General features: G+C 42.9%; 1 protein-coding gene across 4 annotated transcripts in view; it reads right to left on the bottom strand.

Moving 5' to 3' along the window:
- TNFAIP8 (TNF alpha induced protein 8) overlaps positions 1-18,158 on the bottom strand; it is a 42,150-nt gene that overhangs the window by 12,527 nt on the left and 11,465 nt on the right. The window contains exon 1 of one of the 4 annotated variants that reach the window (XM_072360124.1): positions 10,503-10,545. The exons of 2 other annotated variants lie outside the window; for them this stretch is intronic. In XM_072360124.1, coding sequence (XP_072216225.1) covers positions 10,503-10,527 — 25 coding nt within the window. In that variant the 5' untranslated portion in view covers positions 10,528-10,545. Of the gene's footprint in view, positions 1-10,414; positions 10,481-10,502; positions 10,546-18,158 lie in introns of those variants that run through there. One more of the 4 variants, XM_072360127.1, reaches the window with a different exon arrangement.

Raw genomic sequence — 18,158 nt, 5'->3', positions numbered from 1 at the left:
GATTCCGCCCATTTTGGAGCAAGCACACCAGCGGCCGTCTGGAAAAGCAGCAGCACCTCAACAGAAACTCTCACTTCCCTTGCCAGTAGTTGCTGGTTATGCATTTCAATCTCCCTGGTCTCTAGAAAGGGTGGAGTTTTGCTTGTTACAGCTCGCCAGCGGGGTATGAGAAAGCAAGCACAGGGGGCCAAAAAAATCCCTTGGCAAAGAACAGCCTGTGATTGCAGCAACTGGCTGACAGACAGGGCCCTGCTAACCACAGCACTTACATCTAACTACACTGCTTCCAAAGCCTGAACTTCTACAGCAGCTACTATCTGGTATGTGGCCTGTAGTATCCACGCAGAATGGCCCAGTTTGGAGAGGACTTCAAGGATCACAAAGCTCCAAACCCCCTGCCACAGGCAGGGCCACCAACCTCCACATTTAATACCAGCCTAGGCTGCCCAGGACCCCATCCAACCTGGCCTTGAACACGTCTGGGGACAGAGGAGCATCCACAGCTCAAGAGCGTGGTTTTAGTCACCCTGAACAGTGCAATGCACCTCTGCTGCCTGGAGAAACCACCTGTTGCCTGTGTGCTACAGACTGCTCCAACATCATTTTTAATAGCACACAATGCTGCTGTACAACCCAGCAAGAGAAAGGGTCCCCTGCAACAACCAACCTCATCACACAACAGGACGGAACATGCACCCAACAGAACAAAAGCAGTGGGAACAATGAGCAAGCCGATTTTCCAAATGGCTCTGAGGTGAAATCACAGTCAGAAGGAACTGTATTTTCCGACTTATTCATCGAATTTATTTTTAGTATGGTGAATGGGACAAAAGCAGAGTGGAAGGGCTATGGCTGAGATGATAACAGAGGTGTGCTTCTCTGCGGAGCCTAGTTAAGATGTACTTCAAGATGAAAACAGAAGGCTATGGAGCTGCACAAAATTGGGCTGCATTCAAAATAACTAAGGGGGGGTGGGTTGGGGGAAGCAAAATAAAGAAGCAAATCAAATTGCAACATTCATCTGTGTTCATAAAAGATGATCTAAGCAGGAAGGATGGTCTTGCAAATAACAGCACAGTTTTGGGAAGGTTTGTATCAATTCTTCACTTCTTTTGCCATGTACATCTCCCATGGCTAAGATCTCATTTGAAAGGCACTTGGAAATGCAGAACTGGGGTGACACACAACTCCACACATCTCCTAGGATCATTCCTCCAGCAGCTAGCTGTCTCCCACAGGTCTCATAGGCTCCAGTGGAGTGCCAAAGGGAGGCAGTTGCACCCTTCAAAGCACAGAGAATGAAAGCAAATATGAAAGCCCTAAATGATATCATAGAAAGAAAGTTACTAAACTAGCTAAAGAAGCCACATTTTCAATTTAAAAAGAAAAAATTAAGTTACTCCTCCACGTTTTGCTGCTTCCTGACCGCAGGTTTGGTGTAATTACTGGGCAATAGATTGAAACCACCCAAAAAAAACCCATATGAGATAGAGGAGGAAGAAGAATCATCACACTAGCCAGGACAGAGACTGCAACAGCCTGTGGGGTCCTTTTAAGGATTAAATCTAAGGGAGTGCTGGCAGAGTAGCCAGAAGATCACCTGGCACCACGAGCCTTCCAGGAACAGATCTGCACAACAGATGATGGGCAGACATGGAGAGCTAATGAGACTCGTGGCTAAAGGTCAACAACTTCAGCATATTTATGCTTCTGAAATATCAGAAACTCCAGAGCTTGACCCTACAGGGTCAAGATGATGTCTCCTCACACGGCTCCATTCCTCAGACTAAGGAGAATCTAGGGAGGTGATTTTCTGATCTTGTGTTGAAAAGTGACTTCTAATGGCATGAGATCATAAGAACATTATCCTTTAGATTCTGCAATCTGTGAATGAACCGCAATAAACTTCAATAGAGCACCTGTAGAAGTAACAAAACAGTAGAGATTATTAAAAAGGTAAGCAGAGCCCATGCTCAAAGTCCTTGCCCAGGTAAGGGATGACACTCCTCTCCTGCAGCTGCCATAGAGCCTAGGCTGACTTCTAGTCCTCTGATGAGTACATAGCCTGGAAGCTTATTAAGAAGCCCTGTTTACTCATAACCTATGCATGTGATACAGAGGGAGCGGTGCAAAACAAGAAGTCTAAATAATGGTCCCTGTTTCTTATAGTGCTAATGTAGAAATACTGTATGATGAACAGTTACTAACTAGCAACTGGCTTACTTAGAAAAATTAACAAAGCTCTGGTAAAGGACAGGCAGCTGTGGCAGCACAAAGCCAGGCCAACCTAACAGGAATTGCATGTTTTAAAAGTACTTAAATTTAGAAAGAATAGTAGACCAAAACCAGCACTGAAATTACTGACGAGATACTGAAGCTCAGTGCTGAAATGTGGAAAGGGATTGCAGTGTGTAGTTTCACAAAAAAAAAGAGGAAGCAGCACCACTGAATTAAAAGTGTCAGGAAGAAGCTTTCAAGAAGCGGCATCTGATATGGAAGCAAGAATAAACCTTCTGCAGAAGAAAACACAGCACGGTTCTCAAGAAGGAAGCGGTATGGCAACATTCCGCACCTCACATACTCGTGGATTTATTTATTAATCTTTAATCTCTCTCTGTTTGATTAACGTAACTTCCATTCTCTGGTGATAATTGCTATTCTTCCGGAATGCCACATTAAAGAGCTTGAAAGTCTCTATAACATAAAAAAATGAGGTCTGTGATCAACTTTTAACTCCCTGCTACACCCAATAGCCTGTAAACTGTCTAGAACTTCTCTTTATGAGCAACTGCATGTCTTTTTGCTGGCTACTAGTGCACTGCACAGTTGTTTGAAGCCACATGACAGAACTGATACTGAGGCAAAGGACATCTGGGCATCCCACGCTTACAACAGAAAGAGGAGTACCCTTAAAGAGTCATATACACAGAAACACAAGGAGGATTCCCATATGCCAGGACACCCAGCTGGTCAAAGATTATATTTTCCAGTAATTGCCAAGGATGAAGTAAATGTGATTACTGTGCAATGAGCATGATGAGCAAGCAGAAGTCCTGCACTGCACCGTGGTCCTAAAGCTGTATCATTGAGAAAAGTGTAGCTTTCACACTGCTGCAACAAACAGCACTTTTTTAGCTGCTGCTTTCACTGTGTGAACTCCAAAGCACCACACTTATAACCGAAGGATTACAGAAACTTTCTAAGTTAGCAGTCATGCAGCAGCACAAAAGGATTTTCCATCTGTAGCTCCAACAAGCGTATCTGTCTCTGTTACATGGATTCTGGGTGATGCTTCTCACTTCCTGCTACTCTCCAAGTGTAGAGGATTACTGGCATGGAGCACAAACTTACATAGGACAAGAACAACAGATACTGCCCTGAAGTAGGGCAACATTTACAAAACTCTCTGAGGAACAATGTGATGCATCCATCACTTTAAATGTGCTTCACTAATACTCAAACTGTATTTCCCAAGCAGAAGTTAAGTGCAACAGTGTAAACATTTCTGCAACATCCAGACACGCTGCCCTGTACGAATAGGAACTCATGCAGTACCTCAGATAAAAGGTACGTGCAATGGGAAAAGAGAACAAATAGTTAACATTCAAAAGCTTGGAAGCCACAGTGTGGCATCATAAGGAAATTAAGCATTTTTCAGCAAGTGTCTGTTAACTTGTAGGTTTTAACAGAAACGTTTTTTTTTTCTATTAGTTACTGATTTACAGTCAAAGAGAAGAAGCAGGCCATTGCCTTGCTCCACTGGTCCTTTCCTGTATCTTCTACAAGTCTCTCTTTTTTTTTCCAGATGGGCAGATTTTGAAGACACAGATTTTCAGAAAGGAGATCTTTGATTTTTACCCCTCCTTTGTTGGCGCAGAGTGGAACACACACTTGTTGGCACCTCTCAGGAGCTGCTGCCTTCCTCAACACTTCTTATCTCCTGGCACCCAGAAACCAACCCACCTACCAGGCATCCTCCCAGGTACCTAACAGTGGAGCTCTCAGCTGTGGCTGCCACATACAGGAAACCAACATGCACAGACACCACTTCCGTACTGCTGCATGTGGCATCACCTGGCATGATGGAGCATGTGGATATCAGCAGCGGTGCAGGCTGGCATTATCTGTGTCCTGACATGCATGATGCACAATGACTGCTAAGGGCAGTGATACCCTTGTTACACTTCCTGCTGCAGGCTTCATGCAAGCTCCGCAGCAAGAATTTTCTCTCCCTCCACAGTTCCTCTCTTGTGTCTTTTTACATTAGAGCCAAAGCAACACTGGTATATGTGAAGGAATGGCATAAGAGGCAGGGGATGTCCATCTCCTTGAATGGGTTTTAGCAGGTTCTCTCAGCATAGGTCAGCCCGCTCTGCTCACAGGTTTGTGGGTGAGGTAATCCTGAGCTTCTCAGCTCACACCCTGCAAGTGTCCATGCTGCTCAGTCCCTGCTGTGACTGCCACCAGCACCGTGTACAGGGACAATTTTTCTCAAACACTTGAGGGCCATTTTGAAATATTCAGTTTCATTACAAGCACAAAATGCCTTGTCCAGCTTGCTCCTTTATTTAAAAAAAAAAAAAAAAAAAAAAAAAGACAGACCTTCTTAACATTCTCACATTCTTGCAAAGAATAAAGCTACAAAACTAAATGTGCAACAATTAGAGTGCCTTATCTCTGCAGTAAAGGTTTACCAAACAGGACTATCAGGAACCTTAACACCCAGCCTGCCTACAGTCTGGTGGATGCCTGAGTATTCACAGCATACATGGTAAGGAATCCATCTGTAATTAATTACCTACTGCTCCACCAGCAGATAGCCATCCTGCACCAAGTACTGAGCACCTATGATCAATAGAAAACCATTCAAACAATGGCTCATGTTCCAAATATGTGCAAAAATGTGTTTCTGTCACATAATTAAATAGTGAACTAGAGAATCTTGTATGCAAAGTCTTTGACAGCTGCCTCATTTCACATCTCCAAGAAAAGCAGCACATTCCAAGGCACAAGAAGAGATCAGGGACAGACTGCTACAAGACAAACAGAATAACCAGAGAAAAAGCTGGCTGCAAAATTGAACACTCCCTGAAAGACAGAATTCATACTATTCTCTGCATCCTTCTTTAGACTTCCTTTAGGTTGACAGAAAACAAAACACCTATTCAGTAGCCAAATAATTTCTGCAGTACAAGGAGGAAGAAAGCACTGCCCCTTGCACTACTCAATAACTTTTAGATGATAATTCAGAAGAGTCTTTCCATACAGACAAAACGCTGTGGGTTTTGTTGTTGTTGCTGTTGCTTTTTGCAGAGTTATCGTGAAAGAAATTTCAGAGAACGAGAATTCTTAGCAGGATGATAAACGTAACAGCATCTAAGATTTTTAATTGAAATCTTGTTTAATGCTTTCTGCATACAACTGCCCTGTTTATCTCATGAGCATGCAATCTCATAAAGCTCATATATTTGTCTTAGACATTTGTTTTACCCAGGCTCCATAATGAAGACCTTGGACATGTTTGGCAAAATCATGTTTTACTTCCAGCTAATAGAGAATTCTACTCTTGTAGTGCTAAAAACAGTTTGGGGTTTCAGATTTCCAAGCAGAATTTTAACTAACAGTTCAAAAGAGCAAAAACAATCAATTAGGGAGGCTTAATTCACACGAGAACTGTATTACAAGGCAGATTTCAAACAGATAAAAACTGCTAATCCTCTACTAAATTCTGTTTGGGACACTTAGAGCGAGCTAAGAAGTGAAGGAAAAATTGGAAACAGTTACTTGAAAAACTGATATTTTCATTTGCACTGCTGATTGTTTTCTTTTCTACATCCTTCTTCTACAGAGGAGGTCACATAACTGAGTCAGTGCCAGGAAGCTCAATTCAACTGGCCACCAGCAAAATTATTTTGTGAATGTGGTTTCTAGCAGCTAAAGCACTCCTCATCAATCCATGGCATATGGAGAAGAAAAGTGCAGAGAGAGGGCAGGCACAGTGAAAAACTAAAATTTCAGTTTTCTTATATTATCTCTTACTTCCCCTGCTTTCAGTTCTGCACTTACACAGCCACACACATGCATTCAAATCAGCAAACCAAGAAGTTACTTTAAATTTATTTCCTAAACAAGAGGTAGAGCAGTAACATCTGCAGTTTTCTTATTATTGCAAAACAGAATGAAATATTTGCTGCCTGTGTGGCAAGAGTGCAACAAAAACAATCTCCAGCTCTTATGCAATTTTGTTAATTTGGGCTTTAATGTTATTTTACACTGAAAAGAGTTTTGATTAGCAATGTGATTTTAACAGCACTTCTTACAGAGTACCATAACTGATAGGACAAGTTACAAGAACCTATTTGTTGCTGCTTTAACCAGACATCGCACAGATATATCAAGATAATCCAGACAGGGATTAGGTTTTGCTTGCTGTTATAAGGATTGCTTTCAACACACAGCACAACTCTCACATCCCATTTCCCTATTTTATTTGGATGGTGCTGAGGTGCTGGCACAGCTGCCCAGAGAAGCTGTGGATGGCCTATCCCTGAAGAAGCTCAAGGCCCTGGGCTAAGTGATCTACTGCTTGACAACCCTGACAACGGCAAGGGGGTAGAACTAGATGGTCATTACAGTTCCTCCCAACCCAAGCTATTCTGTGATCCTGTAGTACAAAGTTTGTAAATAAAATGTCTTTGGATGCATATATCACATGCCAGGCAACTGCTTTCATCTTAGGAAAACTCAGCCCACTGAAACCTGGAGAAACTAAATACACCAAAGCAATAGGAGGCTGAATCCATGACTAGATCTGAACAAGGTGGGTACTACAGGTTCTGGTCTGATGCTTACTGCGTTATTTATTACTCTTAAGCCCACGTTCCCCTTGGCACAAAAGACTCGAACCACTTCATTTGACAGCACTGGTACCCCTGGTTGAGGTACTCAGGATACACCTGTCTACTGGGAAGACCCACAGATGTTTTGCTGGTGCATGTTTCTACCACGTTGTTAACAAATTATATAAAGCCTAACCCCAAGCACTGCCAAGCAACTCCTCATCATCGTCCTTATTACGCTTGGTATCCACTATTTCACCCTGTTCTTGCCCTTTACTTCTTTGCTCTCCTCCTTGCGTATTTCTATGCCCTCTTCTTCAGCATCCATTCTCCACCCAGCTCTTGGTTTCTTGAAGCCTGAAGGACAGCAAACCTAGAGCCGTATGAACCTGATTCTGACTGTGCATCTTCCAGTTAAAGCAAATGAAGGCCATGGCTTCACCTCAGAGTAAGCTGTATGTCTGCAGACCTGCTTCAGTCTGGTCAGCATGCTGGCAGAATAAGCGGCACTGTGCAGTGACAAGGAGACTGAAACACGCACCCATCAAGCTGGGGCAGGAGGAAAGGCAGTGCTGGGAAGCAGCATGTAACACAGGCCCTGGTTTACATACAGATGCAGTAAAACTTGTCTTATGGAAGCTCCTCACCTCAGCTGTTCTGCTTCCGAGAAAAAAAGGGACAGGGGAGAGATAAGAGGGTATACAAATGTCTCAGGCTGTGGATGCCACGTCCCTGGTGGTGTTCAAGGCCAGGCTGGATGGGGCCCTGTGCAGCCTGGTCTGGTATTAAATATGAAGATTGGTTGCCCTGCCTGAGGCGGAGGAGTTGGAGCTTCATGATCCTTGAGGTCCCTTCCAACCCAAGCCATTCTATAAAGCTATTTTAAAGTTCAACCTTCTGGACTAATATAATAAGACCTTTGTAATAAAACTTGAGTCCCATCAGACTCCTCTGCATGGTTTACAACATCCATATTTGCCATACACATAGTTGCATCACTGAATTTTCAGAGAAAGACTGTCAGAACAGCGAAGTACTAACCACCCCATGAATGCCAAAAAGCACAGCAGAGCAACCTGGATTCCTTAGATTACTGCAGAATCAATAAGCTAGGCAGAGACTAACAGCATCACCATAACATGTAAGAAGACATGCTTACAGCTGATCTGCTTTCAGCAAGACAAAAGAAAAGAGGCATTGCCAGATACTTATGCATCAAAACACAGTGCTGGAACAATTTTAATTAGAAGGGAATATTTTAATTAAAACCAGAAAATCTAATATTGCATGGCCAGTAGTGAAAAAGAGCTTGAGAACAAAGTGGTTGAATTACAGTATAATTTAAACAGCTCTACTGAAGTTCTATGGCTAATATGGCACTTTCTTCTTTTCAGAAAGGTATTGTAATGACGCTGTCAGAACCAGAACTTGGATATGATCTTAAAAAAGAAAGGTTTTTGTTCACATAAAAGCAGCGTGCATATGGGAAAACACATGTCTATGTTTGCAAGGGCTGTGTTCTAGTTCCAAGCCAACGATCAAAGTGTTCAGCTAATACGTAACAATCAAACTATGCCCTTATTTTTTAATGCCAAATCATGCAAACAGTGACACCACCACTCATGTATCAAATACAAACTCATCTAGATAAAATTTAAAATCAAGGAAGACTGAGAAATATCAGGCTATGGCAATAATACTTGATTTCAAACGTAATTAAAAGAGATTTAAAGAGGGATTTAAGTGGATATTAAACCTATCCGGAGCTTGTTCTTTGAAAATTCAGTTTAGCTATAGCTTACATTCTCAAGCCAGATGTACTTAATTATGGGGTACTCATACAAAGAGCCATATTGATTTCTGCATGTTCCAAATAGGTCTTAAATCAGTTTATTATTTGCCTAAAGCTTATACTGAAGCCACATTAGGAATCTGGAAAAGCACTTAAGAACGAGATTTCTTTGGGGAAATTATTAACTAAGGCTGTTGAACAAGTGCTGGAGAACCAGTTCCCAATACCCAAAGAGATCTGAAAAACCTCACTGTTTATAGCAGAAGAAACATTTTCAGCCCTTGCTCATCTTGAGTACGGTGATATTTTCAAAACTAAGTCACAGTTATGAGATCAGCACTGCAAGCTTCCCGTGTTTGAGCAACTCTCTAATAAAGCAGCAGCATTCATCTTTCTTCCTGCCTCACTATTGCAGCACAGGCAAGCAGAGTCTGCATAAGAAAGGCAGCACTTATCACTAACCTCTCATACTCATTTACTGGCCAGAATTTTAACCTAAACCAACTTCCAATTTATTTCTTTATAAATACCTATCCACAAATGGAACCCAGTGAAGGAACAATGAGGGAATTGGGCTTGTTTAGCTTGGAGAAGAAAGGCTCCAAGGAGACCTCATTGTGGCCTTCTAGTTCTCGAAGGGCGTGTATAAACAGGAGGGGTTACGGCTGTTTATGAGGGTAGAGAGTGATAGGGCAAGGGGAAATGGTTTTAAAATGAGACAGGGGAGGTGCAGGTTAGATATTAGGAGGAAGTTTTTCCACCCAGAGGGTGGTGACGCACTGGAACAGGTTGCCCAAGGAGGCTGTGGATGCCCCATCCCTGCAGGCATTCAAGGCCAGGCTGGATGTGGCTCTGGGCAGCCTGGGCTGCTGGTTGGTGACCCTGCACATAGCAGGGGTTTGAAACTAAATGATCATTGCAGTCCTTTTCAACCCAGGCTATTCTGTGATTCTATGATTTACAACTAAAAGTCATTACTCCTCTCACAGAAAGTCTCAGAGATTTTCTAACATAATAATAACAACTGAAAATACATGCATTGCTAATTTTCCCGAATATTGAACAAGCTTAAGCTAGAGAGCAATGCAAGCAAATTTTAGTTGTAAGCTCTGTTTGACACATTAGCATTACAGTAAAAAAAAATCAGTACTGGATCATGACCGACAGCCATAAGTTCCACTTTAAAGAAAAAGCTCAGGAGCTCTTGCTGGAGTCCAATTTAATTTGCTTAGTAAAACCAAATCAAACCCTTGTAGAATTTTATCTACTTTAGAGACAGCTCTTCAGATGTTCTGGCAATAAAAATAACCAAGCATGCACTCTGGGGCCTGGCCAAACCAAACCAAAGCACTTCACAGGATTACTCCAAGACCTTCACAAACTATTTCAAGCATTGAATTTCATGAAAGAGATTTGAGCAATGTAACACAAATCAGACTCCTTAGACATTTTGCTCAATGTCTTGTTTGCTGAAAGCTGAGTTATGGCCCAGCCTTAAGAGGACTCCTTCAAGTGCCCCTCTGCTGGGTCTGTCCTAATGAAGGTTCCCAAACTTGAACCTCCCCATGCACAACAGTTGGTAATTCTGGCTATTTTCGAAAACAAAAAGAACAAGGAGAGAAGACAAAAAGAGCAAGGAGAGAAGAAGCCACCCACACCTTCTGCCACCACCAACACGCATTCCAGATATTCATCTGCCATATGACAACGTTGAAAGTATTGTGCAGATGCAAAGCCTCCAAAAAAAGACTATCTGACAACAGTAGAGAGAACAGCAGCTTACAAAGAGCAGTTGGAGCAGCACAACGCAGGCCTCTTTTATGCCCAGCTTTGCAACAGGCACCCAACGCCGTCCTCCTGCCTGCACTCACCATGGGCTGCGTGAAAAAGCCCCATCAGCCAACAAACCACGTCCTCCCGCGGGTTCTGCCGCTGAGTTCTTTAGCTCGTGTTGCTAGTTTTGGACAACACCACCAGGTGGCAACAGTGCCCCGAAAAGCGCAAGTCTCGGAGGTGCATTTTGTTTCACTACTCAGAACAGAGCAGGACCGGATACAACGTGCAGATATAGAAGTTGACCACATTCACGTGTGGCCCCAAAGCAGCATTTGATTTATAACTCGCACAGAAGGGTTTAAATGCACTTCACCTGCGCATTCTGGAATGGAAAATGCTGAGAACTGATCACTTCTGATGTAGTTAGGCAGCACACGACACAGCAGAGAAGGCTCTGTGAGACCTGAGAGCAGCCTGTCAGTATCTAAAAGTGAGTGCAAAAAAGGACAGACTCTTTAGCAGGGTCTGTGGTGACACGACAGCGAGAATTGTTTTCAAACTTAAATCCAACGTACATCTCCACTCTTTAACAAAAAAGCCTTTTACAGTGAGGATGTTCCACCACAGGGGAGTGAATGACCTTTAAAAGTCCTTCAAGCTCTAAGGATTCAATCTGGAATGGACTGCCCAGGGAGGTGGTGGAATCACCAACCCTGGGGGTGTTCAAGGAGCAACTGGATCTCGTGTTGAGGGATGTGGTTTAGTGGGAGCTATTGGTAATAGGTGAATGGTTGGACTGGATGATCTTTTAGGTCTTTTCCAACCTTGGTGATTCTATGATTCTATGGTTCTAGGATTCTATTTTCAAACTCCTTAACAAAAACAGAAAACACAGCTACATTCTTTGCTATTCAGAGCCCTGTGATTAGCCAGCATATCAAAATGCACACAGTGATGTGCCATCACCTGAGTCAGCACTGCACAGCACTGCTCTCTCCATGCCCTGCTTTCAGTCAGCACAGCGTTAACAGTGCACTGATGGTTTGGTTGTTGCTGACCGATGGGCATGCAGTGTCTGTGGGCCGCAGGTTGAACATGCCTGCGTTATTCCCAACTCCAATGCCAGCTACATCTGAAAGCTCCTTCCTAATGTCCAACAGACACATAAAGTCCAGTGCCAAGAAACACCACACTACTGTGCAGAATTCAGACCAGGTCACCCATCGCAAGCAAAGGATGTAATGGATGAAGACCGCACATACAAATGTCTCTAGGGCTGCAAAACATTCTGAACACTCTTCTTCCTGTGCACCCCTTCCAAGGAAAGACAAAGTCTCAGTCATTCGGGGTGAGGGTCTTTGGAAGAACAACTCAAATGACAGAGAAAATAAGATATATCTTGCACTGTATTGGTAATGGTAGTCCTTTCTCTGTATGCTCTGAAACAGATTGGAGGGGCAACCCCATTATCTCTTTTTCCTCAATTAGTCGCTTTTTCTTGTTTGTTTGTTTAGAGTCGTTTTATTTGTGTGGCTTTTTGTCAATTACAAACTTAACTGATGTTTTGAAAAAAGCTAACTTTCAGTAATACAGATGCAATGTAGGTTAAATTAGGATATAGGCTTAATTGCTGTTGAGTAGAGACAGCTGCCTATTCACTGCATCAGGACTTTAAGAAAATAAAAACAAAAGTAAAAATACAAATTTTCTCCTTACTTTTTGCCTTAAAACTTTACGTCCTAAACAAGTGTACAAATACTTTCAAATTTCCCATGAAAAAGATGAATTCTCACCGCTCAAAACATTTCAGCCATGTTAAACAGCGCTGTCCAAGTTTGTAACATTTCCCCCCACATCCCCATCTGTGCTTTCAACAAACTTAGAACTAACAATTTTTCATCCAGGTGAAAGTGAAGAACTTCATCACTTATCAAATATCAGACATGGCATATTTGTTTTCCCACAGCTGTGAAGCTAAAAGAACACACATTAACCAAAGGCAGTTAAACAACATCTTTTCATCAAGGAGCTCATGCGCTCACTTTGCTATGCAGCCATCCCATTCAGATTGGATTTTAAACCCAAGGAAACTTACTTGATCTCAGCGCAGTTGACTGCAGGCAGGAAAAGGGTAGCAAGCCCAGCAGAGGAGCAGAAAAGCAGAGGTGAAATGTAGCACTCTGCGACTAGGTTACAAATATATTTGACTCAAAGCTAATACAGTGCCTTTCCAAAACAGATCATACCAACACCTCCATAACAAAACATACTCCTAGTATCAGGAAGAAGCTGGTAGAATCTTACCTGAACATGTTTGGGCAACATAATACCAAAGTCATCCAGTTTACATGTTTCCTGAGAATGTGGCTTCACAATACTCTGTGGTTTTCACGGTTTATATTGCAAATGACCTTCAAACTTGTGACTGACCCACACAACACCTCTTCAGCAGCCACTGCACAGCCTACTTTCAAAATTCCTACAAAAATTAATTACAGCAGACTCCACATGTAGAGATCTCGAAGTCTGATATTATGTGTATATTGGTTTATCAAACAAAATAAATCAAGGTTCTGAGAAAGGGAAAATTTCACTGCATGATCACAGGCATGTGAAAAAAGCCAAGTCTGTCTTACCCATGGTTACAGGGTTGTTGTCCTACTGGCTGTAAGGAAGATACAGATAGTCCTGTTTGTCATGAGGGATTTCTGGAATTAATTTCAATGCTAAGAAGAAATGTGAATGCTCAACAGTGAACACACAGGGAAACGGTGAGAAGAAACAGGAACCTACTGCATTGAAATAGGCAAGGTCTAATGCCAGGCATTTTCTTCAATATGATATCATTGTTTGGAGGAAAATGTTTAAAAAATACTGTTGATCAAAACTGATACAAATATTTACCTTTCAAAAAGTGCTACAAACCACCTCTTTCTTGGGTTAAAAACACAGCTTAATAATTTTTTGCAGTGCTGCAGAGATATACAGCTCAACAGACACACAAAACACAGCTTATAGTTAATAGTGTTCATGCTACAAAACTCTGAAACTATGTAAAGTGATGGGTTTGATGGCCAGACGTTTTTGCCCATTACCTGACCTCCAGCTCAGCAAGTTGAGACTTTTCACTGAATGGTCCTAAATGAAATCAGAACTGAACCAGGTTTGAGATACTCAGCCCTGACTATGGCTTGAAACAAGAATTTGTTAACAGCTTGAAGCTGCTCTGACCCTCAGCATAAAAAAACCCACAACTGACAGCTAGTCTGAATTAATGTGCTAGCACCTCCACATGTTGCATACCATTGCTTCAGAGGCAAAAGCCTCAGGTCACTCATCTGGGGTCAAAGTGGCACTGTGTCTCCATTCAAAGTAGGATGGCTCACTCCAGAGATCAACTGGGACCTCCTGAACTTCAGCTTCTCCTACTGATGCTCAGACAAACCCTTACCCAACCAGCTGGTGGCTGTGCATCCTACAGAAGTTGTCCAGCTCTCCTCAGGGCTCCTGATGTCTGAACACAAGTGTGTGCTGAGGTCTCCTGGTGAGACAGAAAGCGGAGCTCTCCTCTCCCAACAACCCACAGCAAACCCCTCAGAAGTTAAGGAGTGAAACCAGGCACACACAGAACAGGTACCACATGGTAATAGCTGTAATAACACTGTAATCTCTGGAAACTATAAATACGAGCTCTAAAATCTCCTTTACAGGGAAGTTAATGCCTCACTGGTGTTTTATACTAAAACTCAATCAAGACTCGTCTGTTATTTTGACTAAACTTGGATTGGAGACTGGCAAATGTGACGCCTATCTTCAAAAAGGGCCGGAAAGATGATCCTGGCAGCTACAGGCCCATCAGTCTCACCTCGGTGCCTGGGAAGGTTATGGAAAGGATAATCTCAGGTATCATCATGGACGAACTAAAGGTCAGCCATGGGATCGGGCCTAGTCAGCATGGGTTTATGAATGGTAGATCCTGCCTGACTAACCTGATTTCATTCTATGACAAGGTGACCCGCTTAGTAGATGAGGGAAAGGCTGTCGACGTGGTCTACCTGGACTTCAGTAAGGCCTTTGACACTGTCCCCCATAACATTCTGGTAGAGAAGCTGGCTGCCCGTGGTTTGGATGGGTGCACGCTCCGCTGGGTGAAGAACTGGTTGGATGGCCGGGCCCAGAGAGTTGTGGTCAATGGAGTGGAATCCAGTTGGCGGCCGGTCACAAGTGGCGTCCCCCAGGGCTCGGTGCTTGGGCCGCTTCTGTTTAACATCTTCATTGATGATTTGGATGAGGGGATTGAGTGCACCCTCAGTAAGTTCGCAGACGACACTAAGCTGGGAGGGAGTGTTGATCTGCCTGAGGGGAGAAGGGCACTACAGAGAGACCTGGATAGACTTGATCGATGGGCCAAGGTTAATGGAATGAGTTTCAACAGGGCCAAGTGTCGGGTCCTGCATTTTGGTCATAACAACCCCAGGCAATCCTACAGGCTTGGGGAGGTGTGGCTGGAAAGCTCCCAGACGGAAAGGGACCTTGGTGTGCTGATGGACAGTCGGCTGAATATGAGCCAGCAGTGTGCCCAGGTGGCCAAGAAGGCCAATGGCATCCTGGCTTGTATCAGGAATGGTGTGGTGAGCAGGACTAAGGAAGTCATCCTGCCCCTGTACTCAGCATTGGTGAGGCCTCACCTCGAGTACTGTGTCCAGTTTTGGGCACCTCAGCACAAGAAGGACATGGAGGTACTGGAGCAGGTCCAGAGAAGGGCAACGAGGCTTGTTAAGGGCTTGGAGAATCAGCCCTATGAGGAGAGACTAAGGAAGCTGGGGCTGTTTAGTCTGAGGAAGAGGAGGCTGAGGGGAGACCTTATTGCTGTCTTCCAGTACCTGAAAGGTTCTTACAGTGAGAGTGGGGCAGGTCTATTCTCACTACTGACTTGTGACAGGACGAGGGGAAATGGCCTCAAGTTGCGCCAGGGCAAGTTTAGGTTGGATATTAGAAAGAACTTCTTTACAGAAAGGGTGGTTAGGTACTGGAATGGGCTCCCCAAGGAGGTGGTTGAATCGCCATCCCTGGATGTGTTTAAGAGCCGCTTGGATGTGGTACTCAGGGATATGACTTAGAAGAGGTTTGTTGTTGTGGTATTGTTTTGTGGTTGTTTTTTAAGAGATAGGCTACTGGTTAGGCTGCGGTTGGACTTGATGATCTTCAAGGTCTTTTCCAACCTGAGTAATTCTATGATTCTATGATTCTATGATTCTAAACAAGATAAATGTAGCCATATCTTCTGTATCTGAGGAGAGCTGCCCTTGCCCAACAAATAAATAGTATCTATTTCTGCATAGAACAGCAGCCTGTCTGTTGATCAAAATGTCTGATAAGCCTCCACGAAGAGAGGGTTAGTAAGAATGTAACAGTCACATAGTAACAAAAAAACAGTCAGCAGCATCTGTGAGGGCACCTGTAAGGCTCCTGTCAATTGCATCTGTAATATCCGAGTCTCTCCAAAGTTAAATATGCATTTCTATTTTCACATGCATTTCAGTGATTAAAAAGTCACTGGGAACTAATCTGAATATGAAAACTAGGGAAGGTACTTTAGACCTGAGCTTTGTTTTGCATGTTAATACTCATGGAATATATGGAATATACACCGCGTGCTACAAGCCTGTGCTATCATTTTCATTTGTGTAAATCACAACTTACTATGAACTAAGGCAGCAACATTGTGCACCTGCCTATATGGTACACAGCTCAGAAATAATCCTAAAACATGCTCATTCACCATCCATCATGCTCTCCAAATCCAGCTGTGCAATATTCCTAAACCTGCACATCAGCAGGGACTATGCATCCTGCAGGGCTGAGAAACCCAAATGTTAATGAGGAAGAAAAAGTCCAGGAATCAAAAAGGGAAGCATTCAAGAATGGAAGCTGTCACAGCACTGCAAGAATTCCTCCCTGGGCATTTCTGAAGATGTAGAAATGCTTGCAAGAAAGGCATACCCCGTAGTGGTGGCTAGTGGGACTTGAGAAGGCATCCAGTTGTGATTCCCAGATTGGAAACAGACAAAGAAAATAAAAAAAGACAAAGCATCACTGCCTAAACTAAAACCAAAAGCAACCCTCAAGAATTACCTATTCCAAGATGTGATGTCTTAAACCTTTCTTCTGGATCTCTTACAACTAGCTCAGATCCTTTAACTAAACTCAGCTATCTTCTAACTGCCCAAAGGTCAATGACTTTGTTGCACAGGATAAAGATCTCCTGCCTTTGTTCATGTGATACAGTTTTTACTGTCAACAGTGAAGCCAGAGGCTGTTGACTCAATGGAAAAATGCTGGACACCCTTCTGTTAAAGCTCTAGCACAAAAAAGTATAGAAATGCCATACCTGAATTAGCCAGGAATGCTTCCATGCTGAAACCACAGAATCAGATGTGTTGCACCAATTTACCCGGTGTCTGACATGAGTTATGATGCCAGCTGAAGCCACTGCATGCTCCACTATGGATAGGCAGGATGTAATAACTATCAGATGTAATGTTCATGGTGATACTGGTGCAAGTGAGATGGAAAATGTACAATCTGTGTCCCAGCAGAGAAGAAGAATAAACAAAAAACACTCAATTGCTGGCACACGATCAGAGATGCTGTGGTGAGGTATATTTGCCCTCAGCAAAGAAGACCGTCTCATCAGCAAAGGCACTGCTTTCTTCTCAAAATGTACAAGTAGTTACGTTAAACAAGCAGTTTAAAAAGCAGCTTAACCAGTAAATTTAGAGATGTGGAAAGTGCTGAATATAATAACAATGAGTTTTAGCCTTGCTTCACATCTCCGAAACTCAAGAACTACCAACAACTGAGCATGAAAATGTTAATTCAGACATTTCATTCACAGCAGCTTATTTCAATTTAATGAGGCTTCAGATGGGATGTTTGAGTTCATGGGGAATGACGTAAGCTAAGAAATATCACTTCGGGTGTTGAAATTTAGTCCTCGTTTTGGGAGTTGAAATGCTTGCCTAATATAGCGCTGTCTTTAGCATGAACAGAATATCTGGATTGTCTGAATTTGATAAAAAAAGTTAGTTCAGATTTACCCTTTTTGTCACCTTACAGGTGAGTCAATCAAAGTGCATTCCAGTCCCTGGTTGGGATAGAGTGAGCCTTTAGGGAAAGCCCCAGTGGTGCTGTGTTATGGATCTGTGATACCAAAGGCACATTTTGGCTGCGGCTGAGCAGGGCCTGCAAAGCTGCAGGGTATTCCTTGTCCTACAGGCAAGCGACAGCTGCCCAAAGGGGTATTACAGACCACCAGTGCTCAGCAGTGAAAACAGGGGTGGCAGGAAAGAAAAGGCATGCATCTTCATTTTAATTTTCAACTGAATTTGGAGTGGGGGAGATCAGGTTGTTACGGAAATTTAAGTGCATGGAATGAAAGGAGAAATCCTTCAGCACAGTATCATATGCTGCCAAATAACTGTTCTCAAGAACTAAGAAAAACAAACCCATGGGAAGACCTGTATGAAAACCAGAGTACTAAAGTACTCTGTTCAAAGTTAAAAACCACAACAATTCCTGTTACGACATCCTTTGATTTAATATGAACAGTGATACATAAGGAAACTTAGCAGCATGAATCTTTGGAGTACAATGAAAAATAACGTAGATTAATCTCGTTGCTTTTTCTGTATTTCACCAATTACATCAGTCACCTTTTAGTTTCTCTTTCACTCAACAGTACTGGTGAT

The sequence above is a fragment of the Excalfactoria chinensis genome, chromosome Z (genome assembly GCF_039878825.1).
Source record: "Excalfactoria chinensis isolate bCotChi1 chromosome Z, bCotChi1.hap2, whole genome shotgun sequence".
Taxonomy (NCBI): Eukaryota; Metazoa; Chordata; class Aves; order Galliformes; family Phasianidae; genus Excalfactoria; species Excalfactoria chinensis.
The sequence above is the reverse complement of the archived record's forward strand: the minus strand, read 5'-3'. Positions and strand labels throughout refer to the sequence as shown.